General features: G+C 42.4%; 2 protein-coding genes across 2 annotated transcripts in view; one reads left to right on the forward strand and one right to left on the reverse strand.

Moving 5' to 3' along the window:
- On the forward strand, nucleotides 1-27,512 carry glb1l (galactosidase, beta 1-like). The gene is made up of 16 exons (XM_061880087.1): nucleotides 1-247; nucleotides 3,397-3,566; nucleotides 3,632-3,782; nucleotides 10,484-10,544; nucleotides 10,614-10,708; nucleotides 10,777-10,957; nucleotides 11,026-11,084; nucleotides 14,950-15,071; nucleotides 16,752-16,792; nucleotides 16,859-16,977; nucleotides 17,054-17,128; nucleotides 20,165-20,254; nucleotides 20,340-20,453; nucleotides 24,114-24,245; nucleotides 24,315-24,542; nucleotides 24,608-27,512. Exons 1-16 carry the CDS (start codon nucleotides 185-187, stop codon nucleotides 24,809-24,811), a joined length of 1,905 nt encoding a protein of 634 aa, XP_061736071.1. The 5' UTR covers nucleotides 1-184; the 3' UTR covers nucleotides 24,812-27,512.
- The window catches only part of ankzf1 (ankyrin repeat and zinc finger peptidyl tRNA hydrolase 1), a 28,831-nt gene continuing 28,087 nt past the window's right edge, over nucleotides 27,222-27,965 (reverse strand). The window contains exon 16 of the mRNA XM_061880086.1: nucleotides 27,222-27,958. Coding sequence (XP_061736070.1) covers nucleotides 27,832-27,958 — 127 coding nt within the window. The 3' untranslated portion in view covers nucleotides 27,222-27,831. The remainder of the gene's footprint in view (nucleotides 27,959-27,965) is intronic.

Consider the following 27,965-nt stretch of genomic DNA (forward strand, 5'->3'; position numbering starts at 1 on the left):
GTCCCCAGACTAGGTCACGTGATGGCGCCCACTCCTATCCAGTCCACGAACAACACGCTCCGACGTCCATAGTTCGTCAAAATAGCTGCGCCTCAAGTCCTCTAAACACAACTATCATGTCCAACACGGGAGCCCAGAAAATGTTTTAGCTTCTTCGGCGAGGAAACGACGAAAGGAAGGGAAAATGTACCGTAGTGTCCTGCTCGTCATCTTCACAGCCAGCTGGGGGTGTTCATCTTCTCCGGGGGTAAGAAGCTACAAAATACACAAAAAAAGGAACATTTTAAAAGTTAAGAATACCAACATTTGAGTAATTGATTTTCGTTTGTTATAACTTTTTGACAGTCGGTGGGCTTACTGTCGAGTCTTTGCCTGAATACTACACTGTGTGGGTAATAAGTACATCCTTAGAGGGTTCAATAAAGTTTTTTCAATATGAATTCAAATGTTAAAACTTTATGTGTACCAGTGCAGTTGGACGTACGCAATTCAGTTTATTTGGAACATACATCAAAAGGGGGCGTGGTTATGGGCGTGGTTAAGGGAGGAGTATATTTACAGCTGTTGTGCACTGCACTGTTTACAAGCTGTAACGTTATTGTCACATATGCATGATTGATTGAAACTTTTATTAGTAGATTGCACAGTACAGTACATATTCCGTACAATTGAACACTAAATGGCAACACCCGAGTAAGTTTTTCAACTTGTTTTAGCCGATGTCCACGTTAATTTATGGTACAAATATATACTATCAGCATAATACAGTCATCACACAAGTTAATCATCATTGAATTATTTACAATATTTACAATCCGGGGGGTGGGATGAGGAGCTTTGGTTGATATCAGTACTTCAGTCAACAAATGCATCAACAGAGAAATCAATCAATCAATCAATGTTTACTTATATAGCCCCCTAAATCACTAGTGTCTCAAAGGGCTGCACAAACCACTACGACATCCTCGGTAGGCCCACATAAGGGCAAGGAAAACTCACACCCAGTGGGACGTCGGTGACAATGATGACTATGAGAACCTTGGAGAGGAGGAAAGCAATGGATGTCGAGCGGGTCTAACATGATACTGTGAAAGTTCAATCCATAATGGATCCAACACAGTCGTAAGAGTCCATTGAAACAGTGTAGGTCTTACTTAGTAGGCTATGTACAGCGAGCAGAGAACATAGTGAGTTCAGATAGCATAAGAACAAGTATATACATTAGAAATACATTCGATTAGGGTTATTTAAAATCCGGGGAGATGGGATGTGAATGGAGGAGGGTATTAGTAAAGGGTTGAAGTTGCATGGAGGTGTTGAGGTGCATGTACATTAGATGGCAGTAGTGTCCTGTTTGAGTGTCACAACATTGCTGTTTACGGCAGACAAACTGCTTTACGGTAGACGAAAACGTGACTGCTGTTGTTGTGTGTTGTTACCGCGCTGGGAGGACGTTAATGAAACTGCCTAACAGTAAACACACAAACCAAGACCTCGCCCTCGATCATTCTACAGTTATAACGTCATTGGGCAGACACGCTGTTTATATCGACGTGAAAACAGGCTGTCCTCACTCGGGTCCGCATGGAGCTGGAGGGGCGTGGCCTCCAGCTCCACCTGAATTTCGGGAGAAAATTTGTTTTGGGAGGTTTCCGGGAGAGGCGTTGAATTTCGGGAGTCTCCTGGAAAATCCAGGAGGGTTGGCAAGTATGACATACATACACATAAGATATATTTCAATCGCTGATGCAGGTTTATTAATTTTTAAAAGCGCCAGAAAATAACCCGTTTTGTACAATAAATGTGTTCTTGTATAGTATTTCTCCAGAAATGGTCATGTGGGGACATAAATGGTATTTCGAGAGGTAATCATTGAAGTCGGACATCAATGAAGGCCTAGGTGGGAAACGCACGGCCCGCCACTGTTAAAATCATTGCGGATGTTTTTTGTAAACAAGTATAAGTAAAATTGTTGGCCACCGTAAAATTACACACGGATTAAACTGTAACGTTGCATTTAAATATTTAGGGTCCGCAGGCCCTATTGAAACTGCTGTGTTTTATTATTATTCCGCACGTTCGCACCCTAATTTGACCCCCTTAACATGCTTCAAAACTCACCAAATTTGACACGCACGTCGGTATAGCAAACCTTCCCAAGTTATTAAGCAACCAAACCCCAAAAATGAAAATTGCAAAAAACAACAACAACAGACTGCTCATAACTTCCGTTAGGAATGTCGTAGAGACATGAAACACAAACTTCTATGTAGAACTGACTTAGACCTACAATTCATAATTTTACTTTCTCAGGCAAAAATCAACAAAAAGTTGGCAAAAACCCCTTCAATACAAAATTTTCGCAAAAAATGCTATTTTTGCCTCTTTGAACTGTAATTTGACCCTCTTAAAATGCTTCAAAACTCACCAAACTTGGCACGCACATCAGAACTGGCAAAAATTGTGATCTAATGAAAAAACCAAATCCAATACTCAAAATTTCGCTCTAGCGAATTTTTGAATAAAACACAGCAAAAACTGCTCCTAGGAAGAAAACACAAACAAAATTGCTTGTAACTTCCAGTAGGAATGCCGGAAAGACATGAAACAAAAACTTCTATGTAGGTCTCACTTAGACCTACATTTAGATAACTGACATCCTTTGGCAAAAATCAACAGGAAGTTAAAAATTACCCCTTCAAAATAAAAGTTTTGTAAAAACCCGTCACCTTTTTCAAACGTAAACTCCTCCGAGTGCGTTTGTCGTTCCGGCTTCAAACTCGCACAAGAGAGAGATTGAACCCTTTTCATTAAAACTATCCAACAAAGTTTTGATTACTGCTCCGGTTTTGATTTTACGCGCCTTCAAAGAACCCCTGCGCAAAGTTTCCTAAAAAATGTAATTTTTGCCTCTTTGAGCTGTAATTTGACCCCCTTAAAATGCTTCAAAGTGCAAGTTAAAGCTCTACTATGCAAAGCGAAAGCCATTTATCAACAACATCCAGAAGCACTGATCTGTAATTTGACCCCCTTAACATGCTTCAAAACTCACCAAATTTTACACACACATCAGGACTGGCGAAAATTGCCATCTAATAAAAAAACAAACCCCAAAAGTCAAAATTGCGCTCCAGCGCCCCCTAGGAAAAAACCCAGACAAAACTGCTTGTAACTTCTGTTAGGAATGTCGTAGAGACATGAAACAAAGACCTCTATGTAGGTCTGACTTAGACCAGGGCTTGGCAGCGGCCAAAGGCGGACCCGACCAACGCTGTTTGCAGCTTTAATTAATTAAGTTATTCTTTCGTGTAGCACTCGATGAGTCAATGGAAATATCAGCTTTCAAGATAATGATCACCTGTCACTTGAAGTCTTACACCGTTTTTGTCTTAAAAGGTGTCGTCAGGGAGATCCTTCACTATAGACTACAAGAACAACTGTTTCCTGAAAGATGGGAAGCCCTTTCAGTACATCTCAGGTAGTATCCACTACTCTAGAATCCCACGCTTCTACTGGAAGGATAGGCTGCTCAAGATGTACATGACCGGCCTTAACGCCATCCAAGTGTAAGCCCTGAGAATCACAATCTCCTCTTGAGGATGAATTACATTTCTGAATTCTTCCACTGCAGATATGTGCCCTGGAATTTCCACGAAACAGTTGAAGGGATCCATAACTTTTCAGGAGACAGGGATTTGGAGCATTTCTTGGATCTGGCCAATCAGACAGGTCTTTTGGTTATCCTGCGCCCGGGCCCATACATCTGTGCCGAATGGGAGATGGTGAATGGCTCTTTGCATCATTAAGACCCATAATAACTCAAAGTCGTTCCAAAAAACGCCAATTGTGAATCAAAACAATTGTTCCCATTGGAAATATTGAACTATTTTGTCCCAAGTAAAAGAAATACACATAAACCTAAACACAATCGTGATACATGTTTTTATTATATTGTAATCTGCAACATGAGTGAAGGCTTGATCGAGTGAAATTTAGTCAAAGGGAAAACTTTGGTAGGCATAGAAAAACACCAACCTATTTGTTATTAACTGGAATGGACTTATGTCTTTCAGTTGAAGTGGAGTGGTCATTTTTGAGGGGTACAGCAAGTGATCACAGTAATTAGGGGCAGTAAATTGAATGATGCAGACACGTTTGTTACTGGATACTTTATTATTACGCTTCTGCCTTTGTATATGTTAGTAATATGCAACTATAAATATTTAATAATTGTTTATATAGACAATTGTGGTGTTTTGACTGAAATACTGTTCAATTAAGGACACGTATTACATATGTTCTATTGTGTACTTGGGTGTAGAGCAGGGGTCGGGAACCTTTTTGGCTGAGAGAGCCAAGAAGCCAAATATTTTAAAAAAGGTATTTCCCTAAGAGCCCCCCAAAAATTTTTTTTAACACTGAACACAACTAAACGTGTGCATTTTTAAGTGAGACCAACATTTCCAGAGTATATATAATAGGTCTCTTATTCTTTGTAATAACATTGTTATTGTGAAGATAACTGTGGAGGGGGCGTGGCCTGCAGCAAAGCAGGATGTTGCCAGGAGCGGCCTCGAAATCAGCGACAGGTGCGTCGATGGCCCACCTGGGCCTTTTTATCTCATCACCTGTCGCTCTGTTATAAGCAGCAGCCAGGAAGAGAGACGGGGTTGGGGCTGGAGCTGGAGCCAGAGGGCGAATGAGGACGAAAGAGAAAAAGACAATTGCTGGAAAGCAACTGAGAGACTAATTGAAAAAACAACATTTTAACCCTAAAACAGGCTCTCATGTCGGTGCTTGGTGGTCTGAAGAACCCCCAGGAGGGCAAGCCCAACACTAACCAATAATAAATAAATTACTTCTTAGCATTAACGCAACTTCTTGAACATAAAAAAGCATGAGAATGTTTTATATTTTGAATGTTATTTTTAACACTATGATTACAAGTGGAATTATTCATTACTTATCCTGTTAATGTAAGCTCAGATTTATCCGAGAGCCAGATGCGGTCATCAAAAGAGCCACATCTGGCTCTAGAGCCATAGGTTCCCTACCCCTGGTGTAGAGTATGTGCCAGCTCTTAATATCCTACCATGTTTACCTTTTGTACAAGACTTGACTAAAATACAAGAGAAAAACAACCATATTGGAGGACATTTATATGTTTATTACTTGTCTATCTTGCACAACAAGTAAACAATGCAGGACGGCGTGTAATTAAACATTAGAGCTTTTAGATGCAAACCGATTTAAGTTTTTTTTTTTTTTCCCCCCCCTGACACTGGATGGATATCTGATATCAATATTGGATTGGGACACCACTAATTTTAACATTTGTAACTGCCATATAAGTGTTAAAAGAAGTATATCACTCTTTAATTGCTGTGTGATGCAACAATACAAATCATTGGGGTTGAAAATAATTGTAAAAACACAAAAAATTGAACTAATATTCATAATACTAGTGTAAAACTAAAATAATCACTATTTTTAAGCCATGAATCATAAGTCATAATACATAAAAATCTTCACGTTGCAACATTTTTTTTTTAATTTTTTACAATTTTAATTATCACACGAGTATAAAGCGCTGCGATGAGGTGGCGACTTGTCCAGGGTGTACCCCGCCTTCCGCCCGATTGTAGCTGAGATAGGCGCCAGCGCCCCCCGCGACCCCAAAAAGGGAATAAGCGGTAGAAAATAGATGGATGGAGTATAAAGCGAAGTTAACCACTGCTTGGTGGCGGCATAGCTCGGTTGGTAGAGCGGCTGTGCCGGCAACTTGAGGGTTGCAGGTTCGATTCCCGCTTCCGCCATACTAGTCGCTGCCATTGTGTCCTTGAGCAAGACACTACCTGCTCCCAGTGCCACCCACACTGGTTTAAATGTAACTTAGATATTGGGTTTCACTATGTAAAGCGCTTTGAGTCACTAGAGAAAAGCGCTATATAAATATAATTCACTTCACTTTAGAAATGTGCATGTCAATCAACAATTTAGTATTTGGATTATGGTTGTAAAAACCCCAAAACCAGTGAAGTTGGCACTTTGTGTAAATGGTAAATAAAAATAGAATACAATGATCTGCGATGAGGTGGCGACTTGTCCAGGGTGTACCCCGCCTTCCGCCCGATTGTAGCCGAGATAGGCGCCAGCGCCCCCCGCGATCCCAAAAGGGAATAAGCGGTAGAAATGGATGGGATGAATACAATGATTTCTAAATCCTTTTCAACCTGCAAAGACAAGATATTTAACGTTAGAGCTGGAACGTTTGTTGTTTTTTGCAAATATTAGCTCATTTGGAATTTGATGTCTGCAACATGTTTTGAAAAAAAAAAGCTGGCACAAGTGGCAAAAAAGAGTGATAAAGTTGAGGAATGCTCATCAAACACTTATTTGGAACATCCTACAGGTGAACAGCAGGCTAATTGGGAACATGTGGGCACTATTATTGGGTATAATGGTGCCCATTATATATTTTTTTGCCTTTTGGTCCGGGACCCTTTGGGACTGTGTGACAAGGGGTGGCACTTTCGTGACCTCTGTGGTGCTTTTTTTTTGTGGACTTCTGGATCTGCCTCCCGGGAGCCTTTTGGCCATGGAGACCAACTGCTGGGTGTCTGCCACACCGGAGTCAGTTTGGAGGAGATGCGGATGATGGGACAGGGCTGCAGTGCTAGCACTGAGCGCTGGGACGGAGAGGCTTAGCGGTGTCTTGGCTGGGTGAGCAGGTGTCGGACACCTCAGTCTCCTTGGACGTATCGTCGCTCATCCATGCGGACTGGACACTGGCCGAGAGTGGAGTCGGCTGTCCTGGTTGCTTTGTTGGGTCTGCTCCTGTCTCTGGCCATGCTCCCTCCACCCCAACGATGGCGTGGAACACCGCAGAGGCCACCACAGTGGATATGTTTCTTTTACTTTTTATTCTTAGCTGTATGTAGAAGTGTCTGCTTGTATCTGCTGCTTTAATTATTTAATGTCCTATTTGTTCTTTGATGTTTCCCTCTTACACACATGTAAGAGGGATGTGTACAGCCCTCGCAAAAATGACTAATGATCTATTGCTAACGATGGATTCTGATGCGTCATTTATGTTGCTGCTCCTCGATCTTAGCGCTGTTTTCGATACCGTCGATCATAATATTTTATTAGAACGTATCAAAACACGAATTGGTATGTCAGACTTAGCCCTGTCTTGGTTTAACTCTTATCTTACTGATAGGATGCAGTGCGTCTCCCATAACAATGTGACCTCGGACTACGTTAAGGTAACGTGTGGAGTTCCCCAGGGTTCGGTCCTTGGCCCTGTACTCTTCAGCATCTACATGCTGCCGCTAGGTGATATCATACGCAAATACGGTATTAGCTTTCACTGTTATGCTGATGACACCCAACTCTACATGCCCCTAAAGCTGACCAACACGCCGGATTGTAGTCAGTTGGAGGCGTGTCTTAATTAAATTAAACAATGGATGTCCGCTAACTTTTTGCAACTCAACGCCAAAAAAACGGAAATGCTGATTATCGGTCCTGCTAGACACCGACCTCTATTTAACATACAACTCTAAGATTTGACAACCAAACAATTAAACAAGGCGACACGGTAAAGAATCTGGGTATTATCTTCGACCCAACTCTCTCCTTTGAGTCACACATTAAAAGCGTTACTAAAACGGCCTTCTTTCATCTCCGTAATATCGCTAAAATTCGCTCCATTCTGTCCACTAAAGACGCTGAGATCATTATCCATGCGTTTGTTACGTCTCGTGTCGATTACTGTAACGTATTATTTTCGGGTCTCCCCATGTCTAGCATTAAAAGATTACAGTTGGTACAAAATGCGGCTGCTAGACTTTTGACAAGAACAAGAAAGTTTGATCACATAACGCCTGTACTGTATATACCTTTATATACATATATATATACCTATACTGGCTCACCTGCACTGGCTTCCTGTGCACTTAAGATGTGACTTTAAGGTTTTACTACTTACGTATAAAATACTACACGGTCTAGCTCCATCCTATCTTGCCGATTGTATTGTACCATATGTCCCGGCAAGAAATCTGCGTTCAAAAGACTCCGGCTTATTAGTGATTCCCAAAGCCCAAAAAAAGTCTGCGGGCTATAGAGCGTTTTCATTTCGGGCTCCAGTACTCTGGAATGCCCTCCCGGTAAAAGTTCGAGATGCCACCTCAGTAGAAGCATTTAAGTCTCACCTTAAAACTCATTTGTATGCTCTAGCCTTTAAATAGACTCCCTTTTTAGACCAGTTGATCTGCCGTTTCTTTTCTTTTTCTCCTGTGTCCCACTCTCCCTTGTGGAGGGGGTCCGGTCCGATCCGGTGGCCATGTACTGCTCGCCTGTGTATCGGCTGGGGACATCTCTGCGCTGCTGATCCGCTTCCGCTTGGGATGGTTTCCTGCTGGCTCCGCTGTGAACGGGACTCTCGCTGCTGTGTTGGATCCGCTTTGGACTGGACTCTCGCGACTGTGTTGGATCCATTATGGATTGAACTTTCACAGTATCATGTTAGACCTGCTCGACATCCATTGCTTTCCTCCTCTCCAAGGTTCTCATAGTCATCATTGTCACCGACGTCCCACTGGGTGTGAGTTTTCCTTGCCCTTATGTGGGCCTACCGAGGATGTAGTAGTGGTTTGTGCAGCCCTTTGAGACACTAGTGATTTAGGGCTATATAAGTAAACATTGATTGATTGATTGATTGATACTATGGCTATGAGTTGTTGTTTTTTTCCCTTGGTCTCAGTCTGCACCCCCTCTCCAGAGCCCAGGCTAAGACCGATTTTTTAATTTTATTTTAATCTTTTATTTTTTTCTCCCATTGCCCCCCTTGCTTACCTGTATCTAATCTTTTTTGTAAGGGGCGCTGGAAGACGGCAGACCCGTCAGCGATCCTGTTCTGTCTCCCTGTAATGTTTATTTGCTCTTGAATGGGATTGTGCTGAAAATTGTAATTTTCCTGAAGGAACTCCCCTGACGGAATAAATAAACTACTATCTAATCTAATCTAATCTATCTAAAAACAGCATCCATGAAACAAGGGATGGGGCGAGGGTCACGACTTTGTGAACAAATGCGTGAGCAAATTGTCAAACAGTTTAAGAACACGTCTCAATGAGCTATTGCAAGGAATTTAGGGATTTCACCATATACGGTCCATAAAATCATCAAAAGGTTCAGAGAATCTGGAGAAATTCCTGCACGTAAGCGTCTATTATTGACATTCGATCCCTCAGGCGGTACTGCATCAAAAAGCAACAACAATGTGAAAAACTTAAGCTGTACATCAAGCAAGAATGGGAAATAAATCCCCCTGAAAAGCTTCAAAAATGTGTCTCCTCAGTTCCCAAACGTTTACTGAGTGTTGTTCAAAGGAAAGGCCATGTAACACAGTGGTAAAAATGCCCCTGTGCCAACTTTTTGTGTTGCTGCCATTAAATCAATCAATCAATGTTTATTTATATAGCCCCAAATCACAAATGTCTCAAAGGGCTGCACAAATCATTACGACTACAACATCCTCGGAAGAACCCACAAAAGGGCAAGGAAAACTCACACCCAGTGGGCAGGGAGAATTCACATCCAGTGGGACGCCAGTGACAATGCTGACTAGGAGAAACCTTGGAGAGGACCTCAGATGTGGGCAACCCCCCCCCCCCCTCTAGGGGACCGAAAGCAATGGATGTCGAGCGGGTCTAACATGATACTGTGAAAGTTCAATCCATAGTGGCTCCAACACAGCCGCGAGAGTCCAGTTCAAAGCGGATCCAAGACAGCAGCGAGAGTCCCGTCCACAGGAGACCATCTCAAGCGGAGGCGGATCAGCAGTGTAGTGATGTCCCCAATCGATACACAGGCGAGCGGTCCATCCTGGGTCCCGACTCTGGACAGCCAGTACTTCATCCATGGTCATCGGACCGGACCCCCTCCACAAGGGAGGGGGGGGACATAGGAGAAAGAAAAGAAGCGGCAGATCAACTGGTCTAAAAAGGAGGTCTATTTAAAGATGAGTTTTAAGGCGAGACTTAAATGCTTCTACTGAGGTAGCATCTCGAACTGTTACCGGGAGGGCATACTTTGGAATGCCCTCCCGGTATAGCCCGCAGACTTTTTTTGGGGCTCTAGGAATCACTAATAAGCCGGAATCTTTTGAAGGCAGATTTCTTGCCGGGACATATGGTACAATACAATCGGCAAGATAGGCTGGAGCTAGACCGTGTAGTATTTTATACGTAAGTAGTAAAACCTTAAAGTCACATCTTAAGTGCACAGGAATTCTAAATGAATGATTATTTGCTTTCTCAGTTGGAACATCAAATATCTTGTCTTTGCAGTCTTTTTAATTGAATACAAGTGGAAAAGGATTACTAAATCATTGTATTCCGTTTTTATTTACAAATTACCCAACTTTGCTGGTTTTGGGTTCAGTACTAACACTACCATCCTTTGTCGCTTACAGGGGGGTCTGCCGGCTTGGTTGCTGCAAAAGACAAACATTGTACTACGTTCTTCTGATGCAGGTACAACATAAAAGTACGAAGCAATACACATATTTGTTGTATTTTTTGCTTAAAACTTGTCTTCTCCAGATTATTTACAGGCAGTTACTAATTGGTTTGCTGTTCTCCTCCCCAAACTGAAGCCTTGGCTGTATGTGCATGGTGGGAACATCATCAGTGTCCAGGTAAAGAACCAAAGATTTATCGACTTGATTTGATATTTTTGGGCATTGATGTTCTTTCCAAAGCGCAGGTTGAAAACGAGTACGGAAGCTACCACGCTTGCGACTACAACTACCTGCGTCAACTGCGGACTCTTCTGCAAGTATTCCTGGGTGAAAACACCATCCTTTTCACCACTGATGGAAACACAGACCGAGAGATGCGATGCGGGACCCTGGGAGGGTTGTATGCCACTGTGGACTTTGGCACAGGTGGAGATTTGCGGAGTGTTCCTATCTACTTTATAGGAAGTTACCATTTCTACTGTCCTTTTCTCCAGGCGACAACATAACCGAAGCCTTCAGACGACAGAGACAGTTTGAACCTCAGGGTCCACTGGTTAGTTCTAATAATGTTGCCATTGGTCTGTTCCCAGTTGTTAAGTTGTATGATCTTACTAAATAATGTATAAATGGTTGATTTATAGAGGCTAGTAAGGTAAAGTTTTGTACCGGACAAGTCAGGATGCCTACCAAACGGCCGATGGCGGAACTGCAAGACTGTGTCCCAGGTGTGGGAAAGTTGATAGATAGATAGATAGATAGTAAGTACTTCATTGATTCCTTCAGGAAAATTAAAATTCCAGCAGCAGTGTACAGAGTTGAGATCAATTTAAATAAAAGTAAAACGTAAATAATGGGGGTTTAAATGGAAAGAAAATAGAGAAATATGACAATAACAATAAAAACTAAAAAGCAACAATGGGAATAAAACTATAACAGTAAAATAAGACTATAACAAGACAAAGTAGGCAGTAGTGACCATGTTATGAAAACGTTTTGCATCCCCTGTCATCCTAGTACCCCCGCCCCCCCCGCCCCAGAGAGGAGTTGTACAGTCTAATGGCGTGTGGGACAAAGGAGTTCTTGAGTCTATTAGTCCTGCACTTGGGATGAAGCAGTCTAGAACTGAACAGGCTCGTCTGGCTACTGATAACACTATGCAGAGGGTGACTGGCATCATCCAGGATGCTCACTTGTTTGTCCACAGTCCTCTTCTCTGCCACCGTCACCAGTGAGTCCAGTTTCATTCCCATTGTAGAACCGGCCCGCCTGATCAGTCTGGAGCTGTCCTTCTTAGATGTACTGCCCCCCCAGCACACTACCATGTAGAACAGACCACTGGCAACCACAGACTGGTAGTACATCCACAGGAGTTTTGTACAAATGTTGAAGGAGTGCTCTGTCCTTTCTTGTACTGATGGTCCGTGTTAACAGTCCAGTCCAGCTTATTGTCCACCCAAACCCAGAGGTACTTGAATGAGTCTACGGTCTGTACCTCAACTCACTCGATCACAATAGGTTGTGACCGTGGACTCGACCTCCCAAAGTCAATGACCAGCTCCTTGGTCTTTGATGGATTGAGCTGCAAGAGGTTCGTGTGGCACCAGACAACAAAGTCCCTCACCAGGTTCCGAAACTCCTCCTCTCTGCCGTCCCTGATGCACCCGACGATGGCTGTGTCATCCGCGTACTTCTGGATGTGACACAGCTCTGAGTTGTAGCAGAAGTCAGCCGTGTACAGGGTGAAGAGAAGATATGCTGCTTCGTCTTTGGGGCCCGCTTCTTGATTTCAACCGCCTCTTTGATCCATTGATGGAATTTGTTGCTTTCCCTTCTAATGACCTTGGTTGCCTCCCAGTTCATTACATGGTTTTTCCTCTGGCAGTGGTCTGAAATTGTGGATTTTAGATTTTCCTGCATTGCTTTCATTCTCGTTGTACGGGTGAGCGTTCCGGATGTTTCCTTTTCCCATTCTTTCTGGTGTTCCGAACCGTCGACCTGTCTCTCCTGTGTATGTTTTATTGCATGTTAGGCAAGGGATCTCATACAGTGGGGCAAAAAAGTATTTAGTCAGCCAGCGATTGTGCAAGTTCTCCCACTTAAAATGATGACTGAGGTCTGTAATGTTCATCATAGGTACACTTCAACTGTGAGAGACAGAATGTGAAAAAAAATCCCAGGAATTCACATTGTAGGAATTTTAAAGAATTTATTTGTAAATTATGGTGGAAAATAAGTATTTGGTCAACTGATGGAAGGAGGTTTTGGCTCAAAATCTCACGATACATGGCCCCATTCATTCTTTCCTTAACACGGATCAATCGTCCTGTCCCCTTAGCAGAAAAACAGCCCAAAAGCATGATATTTCCACCCCCATGCTTCACAGTAGGTATGGTGTTCCTTGGATGCAACTCAGTATTCTTCTCCCTCCAAACACGACAAGTTGAGTTTCTACCAAAATGGATACATGGATGATACAGCAGAGGATTGGGAGAATGTCATGTGGTCAGATGAAACCAAAATATAACTTTTTGGTATAAAGCAGCAGGGGTCACCAACGCGGTGCCCGCGGGCACCAGGTAGCCCGTAAGGACCAGATGAGTCGCCCGCTGGCCTGTTCTAAAAATAGCACAAATACCAGCACTTACCAGTGAGCTACCTCTATTTTTTAAATTTTATTTATTTACTAGAAAGCTCCCCGCGACCCGATAAGGGAATAAGAGGTAGAAAATGGATGGATGGATACTAGCAAGCTGGTCTCGCTTTGCTCGACATTTTTAATTCTAAGAGAAAAAAACTCAAATAGAATTTGAAAATCCAAGAAAATATTTTAAAGACTTGATCTTCACTTGTTTAAATAAATTCATTTATTTTTTTACTTTGCTTCTTATAACTTTCAGAAAGACGATTTTAGAGAAAAAATACAACCTTAAAAATGATTTAAGGATTTTTTAAACACATATACCTTTTAAATTCCTTCCTCTTCTTTCCTGACGATTAAAATAAATGTTCAAGAAATTCAATTTTTTATTGTATAGAATAATAAATACATTTTAATTTAATTCTTTATTTTAGCTTCTGATTTTTCGACAAAGAATATTTCTTCAAACTTATGATTAAAATGTTAAAACATTACTTTGGCAAATCTAGAAAATCTGTCAAATCTAATTTAAATCTTATTTCAAAGTGGATTTTAACCTATTTGAAACATATCAAAATTTTAAAATCTTAATCAGGAAAAATTACTAATGATGTTCCATAAATTCATTTTTTTTTTTTTTTTTTTCAAAAAAATTCCAATTAGCTAGTTTTTCTCTTCATTTTTTTCCGTTGAATTTTAAAGAGTCCAAATTGAAAATAAACTGTTTTAAAGTTAAATTTTCATTTTTTTCGTGTTTTCCCTTCTTTTAAACCGTTCAATTAAGTGTTTTTTTTCATGCTTTGTTCTCTACAAAAAAACCTTACGTAAAAGGAAAAAAAATGTATGACGGAATGGCAGACAGAAATACCCTTTATATATATATATATATATATATATATATATATATATATATAGATTTATTTATTAAAGGTAAATTGAGCGTATCAAACTGGTAGCCCTTCGCATTAATCAGTACCCAAGAAGTAACTCCATCCATCCATCCATTTTCTACCGCTTATTCCCTTTTGGGGTCGCGGGGGGCGCTGGCGCCTATCTCAGCTACAATCGGGCGGAAGGCGGGGTACACCCTGGACAAGTCGCCACCTCATCGCAGGGCCAACACAGATAAACAGACAACATTCACACTCACATTCACACACTAGGGACCATTTAGTGTTGCCAATCAACCTATCCCCAGGTGCATGTCTTTGGAGGTGGGAGGAAGCCGGAGTACCCGGAGGGAACCCACGCATTCACGGGGAGAACATGCAAACTCCACACAAAGATCCCGAGCCTGGATTTGAACCCAGGACTGCAGGACCTTGGTATTGTGAGGCAGACACACTAACCCCTCTGCCACCGTGAAGCCCAAGAAGTAACTCTTGGTTTTAAAAAGGTTGGTGACCCCTGGTCTGCAGCCTTCGGGAGCGGTGGCTATGGCTTTGGCCTCCAAGTCCTCCATGAAGAAGAAACCACTCAAGATGGCTGAGAGGGGGTCCTCCAAGGCAAAACCCTCCTTCTGTCTGTATATGGTCCCTCTGAACAGGAAATATGTAGACTTGGCTACGAATGATAACAACTGGACTGTGTGTTCAATTGTTAGGTTTGTTCGTTTCCGGAGTGTTGAGTCCGCTTGCAGGCGGTTCTGTACTATGTCTAGCCGAAACTTGTCAGGTACAAAACTTTACCTAACTGGCCTATATAAATCAACCATTTATAAATAAACATCAGTAGGCTAAATTAACCTTTTCAACATATTACAAAATCCTTGTCGTTGCAGGTAAATTCAGAGTTCTACACTGGCTGGTTGGATCACTGGGGAGATCAGCATGCTAATGTTGATACTCAGAGGGTCAGCAGAGGATTAGCAGAAATGCTAACCATGGGGGCTAACGTCAACATGTACTTTCCCTTTCTTAGAACCATATCGCTGATTAATCGGTTTTATCAGATTTTTGAAACAACTTCTCCCATTTTATACTGTTAATACAAACCCTGACTTGCAAATCATTTTCAACCCATATTCAGCTGAATATGCTACAAAGACAACATATTTGATGTTCAAACTGATAAACATTAGTTTTTTTTTTGCAAATTATCATTAACTTTAGAATTTGATGCCAGCAACACGTGACAAAGAAGTTGGGAAAGGTGGCAATAAATACTGATAAAGTTGAGGAATGCTCATCAAACACTTATTTGGAACATCCCACAGGTGTGCAGGCTAATTGGGAACAGGTGGGTGCCATGATTGGGTATAAAAGCAGCTTCCCAAAAAAATGCTTAGTCTTTCACAAGAAAGGATGGGGCGAGGTACACCCCTTTGTCCACAACTGCGGGAGCAAATAGTCAAACAGTTTAAGAACAACGTTTCTCAAAGTGCAATTGCAAGAAATTTAGGGATTTCAACATCTACGGTCCGTAATATCATCAAAAGGTTCAGAGAATCTGGAGAAATCACTCCAGGTAAGCGGCATGGCCGGAAACCAACATTGAATGACCGTGACCTTCCATCCCTCAGACGGGACTGTATCAAAAACAGTCATCAATCTCTAAAGGATATCACCACATGGGCTCAGGAACACTTCAGAAAACCACTGTCATTAAATACAGTTCGTCGCTACATCTGTAAGTGCAAGGTAAAGCTCTACTGTAGAAAGTGAAAGCCATTTATCAACAACATCCAGAAACGCCGCCGGCTTCTCTGGGCCCGAGATCATCTAAGATGGACTGATGCAAAATGTAAAAGTGTTCTGTTGTCTGATGAGTCCACATTTCAAATTTATTTTGGAAATATTCGACATTGTGTCATCCGGACCAGAGAGGAAGCGAACCATCCAGAGTGTTATCGACGCAAAATTCAAAAGCCAGCATCTGTGATGGTATGGGGGTGCATTAGTGCCCAAGGCATGGGTAACTTACACATCTGTGAAGGCACCATTAATGCTGAAAGGTACATACAGGTTTTGGAACAACATATGCTACCATCTAAGGGCCGTCTTTTTCATGGACGCCCCTGCTTATTTCAGCAAGACAATGCCAAGCCACATTCAGCACGTGTTACAACAGTGTGGCTTCGTAAAAAAAAGAGTTTGGGTGCTTTCCTGGCCCGCTTGCAGTCCAGAACTGTCTCCCATGGAAAATGTGTGGTGCATTATGAAGCGTAAAATACGACAGCGGAGACCCCGGACTGTTGAACGACTGAAGCTCTACATAAAACAAGAATGGGAAAGAATTCCACTTTCAAAGCTTCAACAATTAGTTTCCTCAGTTCCCAAACGATTATTGAGTGTTAAAAGAAAAGGTGATGTAACACAGTGGTGAACATGCCCTTTCCCAACTACTTTGGCACGTGTTGCAGCCATGAAATTCTAAGTCAGGGGTTTTTGAGTTTGAACATCAAATATGTTGTCTTTGTAGTGCATTCAACTGAATATGGGTTGAAAATGATTTGCAAATCGTTGTATTCTGTTTATATTTACATCTAACACAATTTCCCAACTTATATGGAAACGGGGTTTGTATAAATCTGATCTGGAGTCAAACTGTTGAAGAATAGACTAATCAAACATGTCTTTGCAGGTATATGTTTGAAGGCGGCACCAACTTTGGCTATTGGAATGGTACAATTACATCCTCCTCCCATAAATTCAGGATTTACTGTAAAACGTCTCTCTTCACGCCAACAGGTGCAGATCATGACACCAGATTCCGTCCTGTGGTGACCAGTTACGATTATGACGCCCCGCTCACGGAGGCAGGGGACCCCACTGAGAAGCTGTTGGCCATCCGAGACGTCATCAAACTGGTAGAAATCATTTTTACTTCCAATTAAATGAGATGCCTGGAACACACAGAGTAAATGCACTCCTTTCTCTCTGCAGTATAAAGCTATTCCCCTCGGACCAATGCCACCTTCAACTCCCAAATTTGCCTACGGTTTAGTGACGCTAAAAAAGGTATGTCATCCAATGACAAAGGTTTCCATGAAAAGTTGGGCAGCATCCATTCCATAGATTGATGAGATCATAAAAAAATATTCTAACACAGCACTATAATACTGTATTACCTTATGTGAAGTGAATTATATTTATATAGCGCTGTTTCTCTAGTGACTCAAAGTGCTTTACATTGTGAAACCCAATATTTAAGTTACATTTAAACCAGTGTGGGTGGCACTGGGTAAAAAGTCTTGCCCAAGCACACAATGGCAGTGACTAGGAAGGTGGGGATCGAACCTGGAACCCTCAAGTTGCTGGCACGGGCACTTTACCAACCGAGCTAGTGGCCAGCATTTTAATAAACATAGTACAGTGTTGGCTCTAGGAATTTTCAAAATGGGGATCCCATCAAGTCATAAAAATGGGTTCCCACAGTAAATTTTTGGGGTCACACTTTTTGCAGTCATCAAAAGAGCCACATCTGGCTCTAGAGCCATAGGTTCCCTATAATTTGAATGACTCTTACCATAATATGTTAGGTTAACATAGCAGGCACCTTCTCAGTTGGTTATTTATGCCTCATATAACGTACACTTATTCAGCCTGTTGTTCACTATTCTTTATTTATTTTAAATTGCCTTTCAAATGTCTATTCTTAGTGTTGGGTTTTATCAAATAAATATCCCCAAAAATTGCGACTTACACTCCAGTGCGACTTGTGTTTTTTTCCTTCATTATTATGCATTTTCGTCAGGTGCGACTTATACTCCGGGGTACTGTGTTGATTCACTCCGTCTAGCTCTTCCCGGGGGATCCCGAGGCGTTCCCAGGCCAGCCGAGAGACATAGTCTTCCCAACGTGTCCTGGGTCTTCCCCGTGGCGTCCCACTGGTCAGACGTGCCCTAAACACCTCCCTAGGGAGGCGTTCGGGTGGCATCCTGACCAGATGCCCGAACCACCTCATCTGGCTCCTCTCGATGTGGAGGAGCAGCGGCTTTACTTTGAGTTCCTCCCGGATGGCAGAGCTTCTCACCCTATCTCTAAGGGAGAGACCCGCCACACGGTGAAAGAGACTAATTTCAGCCACTTGTACCCTAATCTTGTCTTTTCGGTCATAACTTGATTGATTTGATTTAGATTTATTGGTCCCTGTCAGGGAAATTGATTTTCAATGCCGTACATTTAAACAATAGACATTACACATGAACAAAAATAAAAAGACATCATACATGACCAACACATTTAAAGGCTTGTCAGACAGGGCGGCTATAGCTGCAGGGATAAGGCTTTTCCTGGAATTTGATAGTTCTGTACCCCAAAGCTCATGACCATAGGTGAGGATGGGAACGTAGATCGACCGGTAAATTAAGAGCTTTGCCTTCCGGCTCAGCTCCTTCTTCACCACAACGGATCGATACAGCGTCCGCATTACTGAAGACGCCGCACCGATCCGCCTGTCGATCTCACGATCCACTCTTCCCTCACTCGTGAACAAGACTCAATTTTAATTAGACCAGGTTGAAAATTTTAGGCTTAATCAGAATAAAAAGGGTTCTTTATTGACATTTTTATTTTTTATATTAACATGGTGGCACAGGGGTTAGTGTGTCAATCAATCAATCAATGTTTATTTATATAGCCCTAAATCACAAATGTCTCAAAAGACTGTACAAACCACTGTGGGGCGGTATAGCTCGGTTGGTAGAGCGGCCGTGCCAGCAACTTGGGGGTTGCAGGTTCGATTCCCACTTCCGCCACCCTAGTCACTGCCGTTGTGTCCTTGGGCAAGACACTTTACCCACCTGCTCCCAGTGCCACCCACACTGGTTTAAATGTAACTTAGATATTGGGTTTCACTATGTAAAGCGCTTTGTCACTAGAGAAAAGCGCTATATAAATATAGATCACTTCACTTCACTACGACATCCTCGGAAGAACCCGCATAAGGGCACAGAAAACTCACACCCAGTGGGACGCCAGTGACAGTGAGGCGGTTTAGCTCGGTTGGTAGAGTGGCCGTGCCAGCAACTTGAGGGTTGCAGGTTCGATTCCCGCTTCCGCCATCCTAGTCACTGCCGTTGTGTCCTTGGGCAAGACACTTTACCCACCTGCTCCCAGTGCCACCCACACTGGTTTGAATGTAACTCAGATATTGGGTTTCACTATGTAAAGCGCTTTGAGTCACTAGAGAAAAAGCGCTATATAAATATAATTTCCCCCCCCCCAGGGGACCGAAAGCAATGGATGTCGAGCGGGTCTAACATGATACTATGAAAGTTCAATCCATAGTGGCTCCAACACAGCCGCAAGAGTTCAGTTCTAAGCAGATCCAAGACAGCAGCGAGAGTCCTGTCCACAGGAAACCATCCCAAGTGGAGGCGGATGTGAATTATATTTATATAGCGCTTTTCTCTAGTGACTCAAAGCGCTTTACGTAGTGAAACCCAATATCTAAGTTACATTTAAACCAGTGTGGGTGGCTCTGGGAGCAGGTGGGTAAAGTGTCTTGCCCTAGGACACAACGGCAGTGACTAGGATGGCGGAAGCGGGAATCGAACCTGCAACTCTACCAGCCGAGCTATGCCGCCCCATCGTAGAGATGTCCCCAACCGATACAGAGGCGAGCGGTCCATCCTAGTGTATCTGCCTCACAATACAAAGGTCCTGAGTTCAATCCCGGGCTCAGGATCTTTCTGTGTGGAGTTTGCATGTTTTCCCCGTGACTGCGTGGGTTCCCACTGGGTACTCCGGCTTCCTCCCACCTCCAAAAAACATGCACCTGGGGATAGGTTGATATGCAACACTAAATGGTCCCTAGTGTGTGAATGTTGTCTATCTGTGTTGGCCCTGCGATGAGGTGGCGACTTGTCCAGGGTGTAAACCGCTTTCTGCCCGAATGCAGCTGAGATAGGCTCCAGCACAACCCGCGACCCCAAAAAGGGACAAGCGGTATAAAATAGATGGATGGATATTGAAATACAAAATTGCGGTCAATCACAAATTGTCCTCGTCAGTGAAAAATGCTCGAGTTAATGACAGTACGATATTTTCCAGGTGGGCAACATCAGCAGCTTGATGGACACGCTTTCCCCCATGGGGCCTGTTCGGTCTCAGTACCCTTTGACCTTTGAGGATGTCAAACAGGTAAGTGTTACTGAGCCTCTTGAAACACAGATAACTTCCCAGGCTGCTTTTGTGTCTGAAAAGCTTACAGGTCTATTATGTTCAGTTCTATGGATACATGCTGTACCAGACCACGCTGCCCAGGGACCTCTCAGAACCCACGCCACTCATCTCCCCCATGAATGGGGTTCATGACCGCGCGTACGTGTCCGTCAACGGGGTAAGTACTGACAGTCACAATGAAGTCAGGTAGTGGGGCGGTAGAGAAGTCAGGGATTTTCAGCTTGCTTTAACCTTCGTCTTCTGTTTTTAAATGCATAAAAAAACCACATAAATGTGTTTTTTTTTGCATCAAGGCTTTTTGACTTTGTCAGGAACCTTTATTTCAACAAAACATTTTTTTTGTTTTTTTTCGCTAAATTATAAAATGCTTTGGTGTAAATTATGACCTTGGTGTTGTTAGGGTCATTTTCGACCCAGTTATACAAATAAGATTATCAAGCAATAATTAGAGCTAAAACTTATAGCCAGCTCTTCTCCCAATCATGTGAGCTTTAGGGGATTCTCATTTTACCTTGTTGTCCAGTACAAAAACAAACAAAGACAGGCAAAGACAGGCAGTGAAGAGTGAAGTGAATTATTTTTATATAGCGCTTTTCTCAAGTGACTCAAAGCGCCTTACATAGTGAAACCCAATATCTAAGTTACATTTAAACCAGTGTGGGTGGCACTGGGAGCAGGTGGGTAAAGTGTCTTGCCCAAGGACACAACGGCAGTGACTAGGATGGCGGAAGCGGGGATCGAACCTGCAACCCTCAAGTTGCTGGCACAGCCACTCTACCAACCGAGCTATACCGCCACTATACATGAGGTCAATTCAGTATAAAATTATTAAAATGAAAAATAACTCAAATGTATTTAAGAGATGTGTTCTAATACCCCTCAGTAATAATCAGGTAACACAACAACGTTATTTATTTACACAATTCTCTTGAGGTTAATTTTACCATTTTTTTTTTATTGAATTTGAGGGGTATGTTGACAAAAAAAGGCCCAGTGGCCCAAACCAAAAATATTAAAACCAAAAATTTCATGGATAAGGAAACCTAACAAGGTAACCAAGAGATGAGAAACAAATTGGATGATAGATAATTGTTTTAAGTGTATTTTACAGTTGATTTAAGACATGGGTCAAAACCGACCCGTTAACATAAGAGATGGTAACAGAGAGCGAACACAAGAGGAAGGTTAAAAGTTAAAGTACCAATGATTGTCACACACATACACTAGGTGTGGCGAAATTATTCTCTGCATTTGACCCATCACCCTTGATCACCCCCTGGGAGTTGAAGAGAGCAGTGAGCAGCAGCGGAGGCCGCGCCCGGGAATATTTTGGTGAATTTTTGGTGATTTAACCCCCTATTCCAATCCGTGATGCTAAGTGTCAAACAGGGAGGTAATGGGTCCTATTTTTAGCCTTTAGTATGACTCGGCCGGGGGTTTGAACTCACAACCTACCCATCTCAGGGTGGACACTCCAACCCAGACCTGGGCAAATTAAGGCCCGAGGGCCACATGCGGCCCGTTAAGCTTTTCATTTTGGCCCGTCGGACATTCCCAAATAATTTTTTTCCAATCTTTAAGATTAAGAGTGTAGCTGCCATTATGATGTGCAGTCATGTTTTCCAACGACCGTAAGTCTGGAAGTATACAACATATTTCAATGGTTGGAATCTGTGCTTTTGGATGATATGCCAGTTACTATGGCAGTCTAATTAGTTACTATGGTAATCTAATTAGTTTGGTCATCTACAAACCCCGTTTCCATATGAGTTGGGAAATTGTGTTAGATGTAAATATAAACAGAATACAATGATTTGCAAATCCTTTTCAACCCATATTCAGTTGAATATGCTACAAAGACAACATATTTGATGTTCAAACTCATAAACATTTTTTTTTTGTGCATATAATCATTAACTTTTGAATTTGATGCCAGCAACACGTGACAAAGAAGTTGGGAAAGGTGGAAATAAACACTGATAAAGTTGAGGAATACTCATCAAACACTTATTTGGAACATCCCACAGGTGTGCAGGCTAATTGGGAACAGGTGGGTGCCATGATTGGGTATAAAAACAGCTTCCCAAAAAAATGCTCAGTCTTTCACAAGAAAGGGGTGTACCTCGCCCCATCCTTTGTCCACAACTGCGTGAGCAAATTGTCAAACAGTTTAAGAACAACGTTTCTCGAAGTGCAATTGCAAGAAATTTAGGGATTTCAACATCTATGGTCCATAATATCATCAAAAGGTTCAGAGAATCTGGAGAAATCACTCGACGTAAGCGGCATGGCCGGAAACCAGCATTGAAGGACCGTGACATTTGATCCCACAGACGGCACTGTATCAAAAACCGACATCAATCTCTAAAGGATATCACCATATGGGCTCAGGAACACTTCAGAAAACCCCTGTCACTAAATACAGTTTGTCGCTACATCTGTAAGTGCAAGTTAAAGCCCTAATATACAAAGCGAAAGCCATTTATCAACAACATCCAGAAACGCCGCCAGCTTCTCTGGGCCCGAGATCATCTAAGATGGACTCATGCAAAGTGGAAAAGTATTCTGTGGTCTGACGAGTCCACATTTCTAATTGTTTTTGGAAACTATGTCCTCCTGAACATAGAGGAAAAGAACCATCCGGATTGTTATAGGCGCAAGGTTCAAAAGCCAGCATCTGTGATGGTATGGGGGTGCATTAGTGCCCAAGGCATGGGTAACTTACACATCTGTGAAGGCACCATTAATGCTGAAAGGTACATACAGGTATTGGAGCAACATATATTGTCATCCAAGCAACGTTATCATGGATTACCCTACTTATTTCAACAAGACAATGCCAAGCCACGTGTTACAACAGCGTGGCTTCATAGTAAAAGAGTGCAGGGAATAGACTGGCCTGCCTGTAGTCCAGACCTGTCTCCCGTTGAAAACGTGTGGGGCATTATGAAGCATAAAATACCACAACGGAGACCCCTTTCTTGTGAAAGGCTGAGCATTTTTTGGGAAGCTGTTTTTATACCCAATCATGGCACCCACCTGTTCCCAATTAGCCTGCACACCTGTGGGATGTTCCAAATAAGTGTTTGATGAGCATTCCTCAACTTTATCAGTATTTATTGTCACCTTTCCCAACTTCTTTGTCACGTGTTGCTGGCATCAAAATCTAAAGTTATTGATTATTTGCACAAAAAAAAATGTTTATCAGTTTGAACATCAAATATGTTGTCTTTGTAGCATATTCAACTGAATATGGGTTGAAAAGGATTTGCAAATCATTGTATTCTGTTTATATTTACATCGAACACAATTTCCCAACTCATATGGAAACAGGGTTTGTAATTAGTTACTATGGTAATCTACGTCACAGCAGCTCAGACGAGGCACCAAAATGTGTGGGCAGGAAGCGTTTGCACAGACGCGGAAGGAGACTTTCACAACAAAGTTCTTAAGCTTAGTGATGTATCAGAATGTATCAGATTGTAGGTGGGTTTATTTTGTACCCTTTGTGTTCATATTTTACAGTTTGTTGCGTTTCACTTGATTATAAAACGTGGGGGTGTGACGTTCATATTTTGTCAATATTCAGTGTTTTATCCTTCATAGAAAAATGTTAAATTCCATTACGTCTTTTAAGGCGGTCTGTCATAAAGTTTTTAGCATTCAATCAGACATTATTGTGAGATTTTGTATTAGTTCTCCTAATATTAGACATTTTTCTTCTGTAAATGTGGCCCCCGAGTCAAAATAATAGCCCAGACCTGCTCTAACCACTAGGCCACTGAGTAGTATCAAATATGCACCTATGTGTGAACAGCGTTTCCAGGGTATCTTGGAGAGAGACACCGTACTGGTGATGAATGTCACTGGACGACAGGGGGACATTGTGGACATCCTCGTGGAGAACATGGGCAGAGTTAACTTTGGCAGCCATATTAACGACTACAAAGTAAGGCCACACAGATACGATACCATATATTGCAATTCTTTCATCCTCACTTGTTAACACCAATTCCAGGGGATTATAGGTAACTTGATCTTGGGTCAAGATGTATTAAACGACTGGAAGATGTACCCTTTGGACATTGATGGAGCCATTGCAGCTGGGTGGCCTCATTCGCTGAACAAAGAGACCCTCCTCAACCTTAAAAGGGGACCGTCTGTCGGGCCCACCTTCTTCATGGGAACATTGCAGCCCAACGGTGTGGCGTGGGACACTTTTCTCAGGCTTACAGATTGGACTAAGGTAGTATGACCCATTTAAATTATTTTTTTGTGTGTCTTTTATGCCCTTTATGTTCTCTTTTCCAGGGTCAGGTTTGGATTAACGGTGTAAATCTGGGGCGGTACTGGCCAGCCAGGGGTCCACAGCATACCCTTTATGTACCCGGACCCATGCTCAGCACCACCGTGCCCAACAACATTACCGTGTTAGAGCTGGAGGGGGCGCCAGCACATTTAAGGGTGCTCTTCATGGACAGACCTCTGCTCAAAGTGCCAGCTAATAAATTATGATGCTGGAGTTTCCAAGACTGACGTGAGATGATGCGATTTACCATTAGAGCCACACAGGGGAAAAAAAGATATTACACAATCAATTAATTGCAAGTATACAGTATTAACAGTCCTGATCAAAAGTTTACATACACTTGTGAAGAACATAATGTCATGGCTGTCTTGTGTTTCCAATCATTTCTACAACTCTTATTTTTTTGTGATAAAGTTATTGGAGCACATAATTGTTGGTCACAAAAAATGGGTCTGCTGAAAGTTCCTCCCACTTCCAAAGACATGCAACACTAAATTGGCTCTAGTGTGTGAATGTTGTCTATCAGTGTTGGCCCTGCGATGAGATGGCGACTTGTCCAGGGTGTACTCCGCCTTCCACCCGATTGTAGCTGATATAGGCACAGGCACCCCACACAACCCCAGAGGGAATAAGCGGTAGAAAATGGTTGGATGGATGAAAATGTAAGCAAATCTGCTGGGTCAAAAGTATACATACAGCAATGTTAATATTTGCTTACATGTCCCTTGGCAAGTTTCACTGCAATAAGGCACTTTTGGTAGCCATCCACAAGCTTCCGGTTGAATTTTTGACCACTTCTCTTGACAAAATAGTTCAGCTAAATGTGTTGGTTTTCTGACATGAACTTGTTTCTTCAGCATTGTCCACACGTTTAAGTCAGGACTTGAAAAAGGCCATTCCAAAACTTTAATTCTAGCCTGGTTTAACCATTCCTTTACCACTTTTGACGTGTGTTTGGGGTCATTGTCCTGTTGGAACACCCAATTGCGCCCAAGACCCAACCTCTGGGCTGATGATTTTAGGTTGTCCTGAAAAACTTGGAAGCAATAAGGCGCTTTTGGTATCCATCCACAAGCTTCCGCTTGAATTTTTGACCACTCCTCTTGACAAAATTGGTGCAGTTCAGCTAAATTTGTTGGTTTTCTGACATGGACTTGTTTCTTTAGCATTGTCCACACGTTTAAGTTAGGCCTTAAAGGCAATTCTATAACCTTCATTGTAGCCTGATTTAAGCCATTCCTTTAGTGTGAAGTGAAGTGAATTATATTTATATAGCGCTTTTTCTCTAGTGACTCAAAGCGCTTTACATAGTGAAACCCAATATCTAATTTTTACATATAAACCAGTGTGGGTGGCACTGGGAGCAGGTGGGTAAAGTGTCTTGCCCAAGGACACAACGGCAGTGACTAGGATGGCGAAAGCAGGGATCGAACCTGCAACCCTCAAGTTGCTGGCACGGCCGCTCTACCAACAGAGCTATACCGCCCTTTACCACTTTTTATGTGTGTTTGAGATCATTGTCCTGTTGGAACATCCAACTGCACCCAAGACCCAACCTCCGCGCTGATGATTTCAGGTTGTTCTGAAGAATTTGTTACAATTTAAAGCAGCAGTTCCATTGGCAGCAAAACAGGCCCAGAGCATCACACTACCACCACTATGATTGACAGTGGGCATGGTGTTCCTCAATCAATCATCAATCAATGTTTACTTATATAGCCCTAAATCACTAGTGTCTCAAAGGGCTGCACAAACCACAACACAAATTACTACGACATCCTTGTCGGTGACAATGATGACTATGAGAAGCTTGGAGAGGAGGAAAGCAATGGATGTCGAGCGGGTCTAACATGATACTGTGAAAGTTCAATCCATAGTGGATCCGACAACAACAAAACAAAACAAAACAAAAAAAAAGAGCGCTGGACAGGAAGCAGCACCAATCAAAAGAAAAATGATAAACAAGAGCAAAACATGACAAGTACACAATAACAAGTCGTTCCAATATTGCTTGGTCAGCAAACCATGAGGGAAAAACAATTTATGAGAAACACATCCACCATCGTGTCTGTTTGTGGGCCCCGGCCAACAGCAGCATGGAAGTTCCGTAAACATTATACGCTGAAAGCCCTGATGACAGGGTTAAATAACTTCAGCGCGCCCACAATACAGCGGGACGCTCATCCCCAGGTGATGAAACTGCCGTCTCGCTTTACCAACACACGTTGATCCTGACCTGGGAAAGTATTGGACTTTGTGTAACGGACTTGAGGGTTGCAGGTTCGATCCCTGCTTTCGCCATCCTAGTCACTGCCGTTGTGTCCTTGGGCAAGACACTCTACCCACCTGCTCCCAGTGCCACCCACACTGGTTTATATGTAAAAATTAGATATTGGGTTTCACTATGTAAAGCGCTTTGAGTCACTAGAGAAAAAGCGCTATATAAATATAATTCACTTCACTTCACTTTACAGTGCGTGTTGTTTCTGTGCGGACCGAAGACTGATGTTTGGCTGACTTTGCAGCGCGAGCAAGTGGGCGAGAAGACAGGGGTGACTCCATCTTTGTTTCCCGGGGAGGATCGGGCGGGGTCGAGCAGGGTCGAGCAGGGGCGTCCCCCCCCCCAATATGACCAAACCGTACAAAACTCTTTGACAGTCCGGAAGTTTCTGGGATTAAAGGCCTCCCCTTTTCTCCTCCAAACATATTGCTGGGTATTGTGGCCAAACAGCTCCATTTTTGTTTCATCTGACATCACATGGATAAAAATAAGATCTTCTGGAATAAAAGTTCTGTGGTCAGTATGTAAACTTTTGATCGCGACTGTGGTCTCAAGATGGTTGCATTTTTATTGCATGTGGGAATTCAGACATTTCACTCAATGAAAATAAAACTTTATTCGTGTTATATCATGGCTTATTTCCCTCTCCCCCATATTAATATAACTATTCTTAAAACATGATATTTCTGATCCGGTTCCTGGAATATTTTTGAGAGATTACTTTTTTAATTTTTAAAATGTGACTGCCTGAGCACCTTTCCAGTCCAGTAGTGTAATATATAATGGCTATTTAGAATGTGCTCAAAAAGGGTAAGAGTGAATGTTTATAATGCAGATGCTATTTAAATGAGAACATTCTTTGATCTACAAAGATAACATCATACTTTTCCCTTTTACACAAAGGAAGACAGCCATTTTAAGAGTCCTATTAGGGGTACCTTCCTGTTAGCTTTTTCCAGATGGGGCATTAGCTTTTCTGTGTGCTTGCACACATCGAGGAGTGCAGAAGGAAAAATCAAGGTACTGGAATGGGGTCTTGCCCTGCAGAGACTCTCCACACTGCCAACACCTCCTGGTGA

This window comes from Nerophis ophidion, linkage group LG19, assembly GCF_033978795.1.
Source record: "Nerophis ophidion isolate RoL-2023_Sa linkage group LG19, RoL_Noph_v1.0, whole genome shotgun sequence".
Classification (NCBI taxonomy): Eukaryota; Metazoa; Chordata; class Actinopteri; order Syngnathiformes; family Syngnathidae; genus Nerophis; species Nerophis ophidion.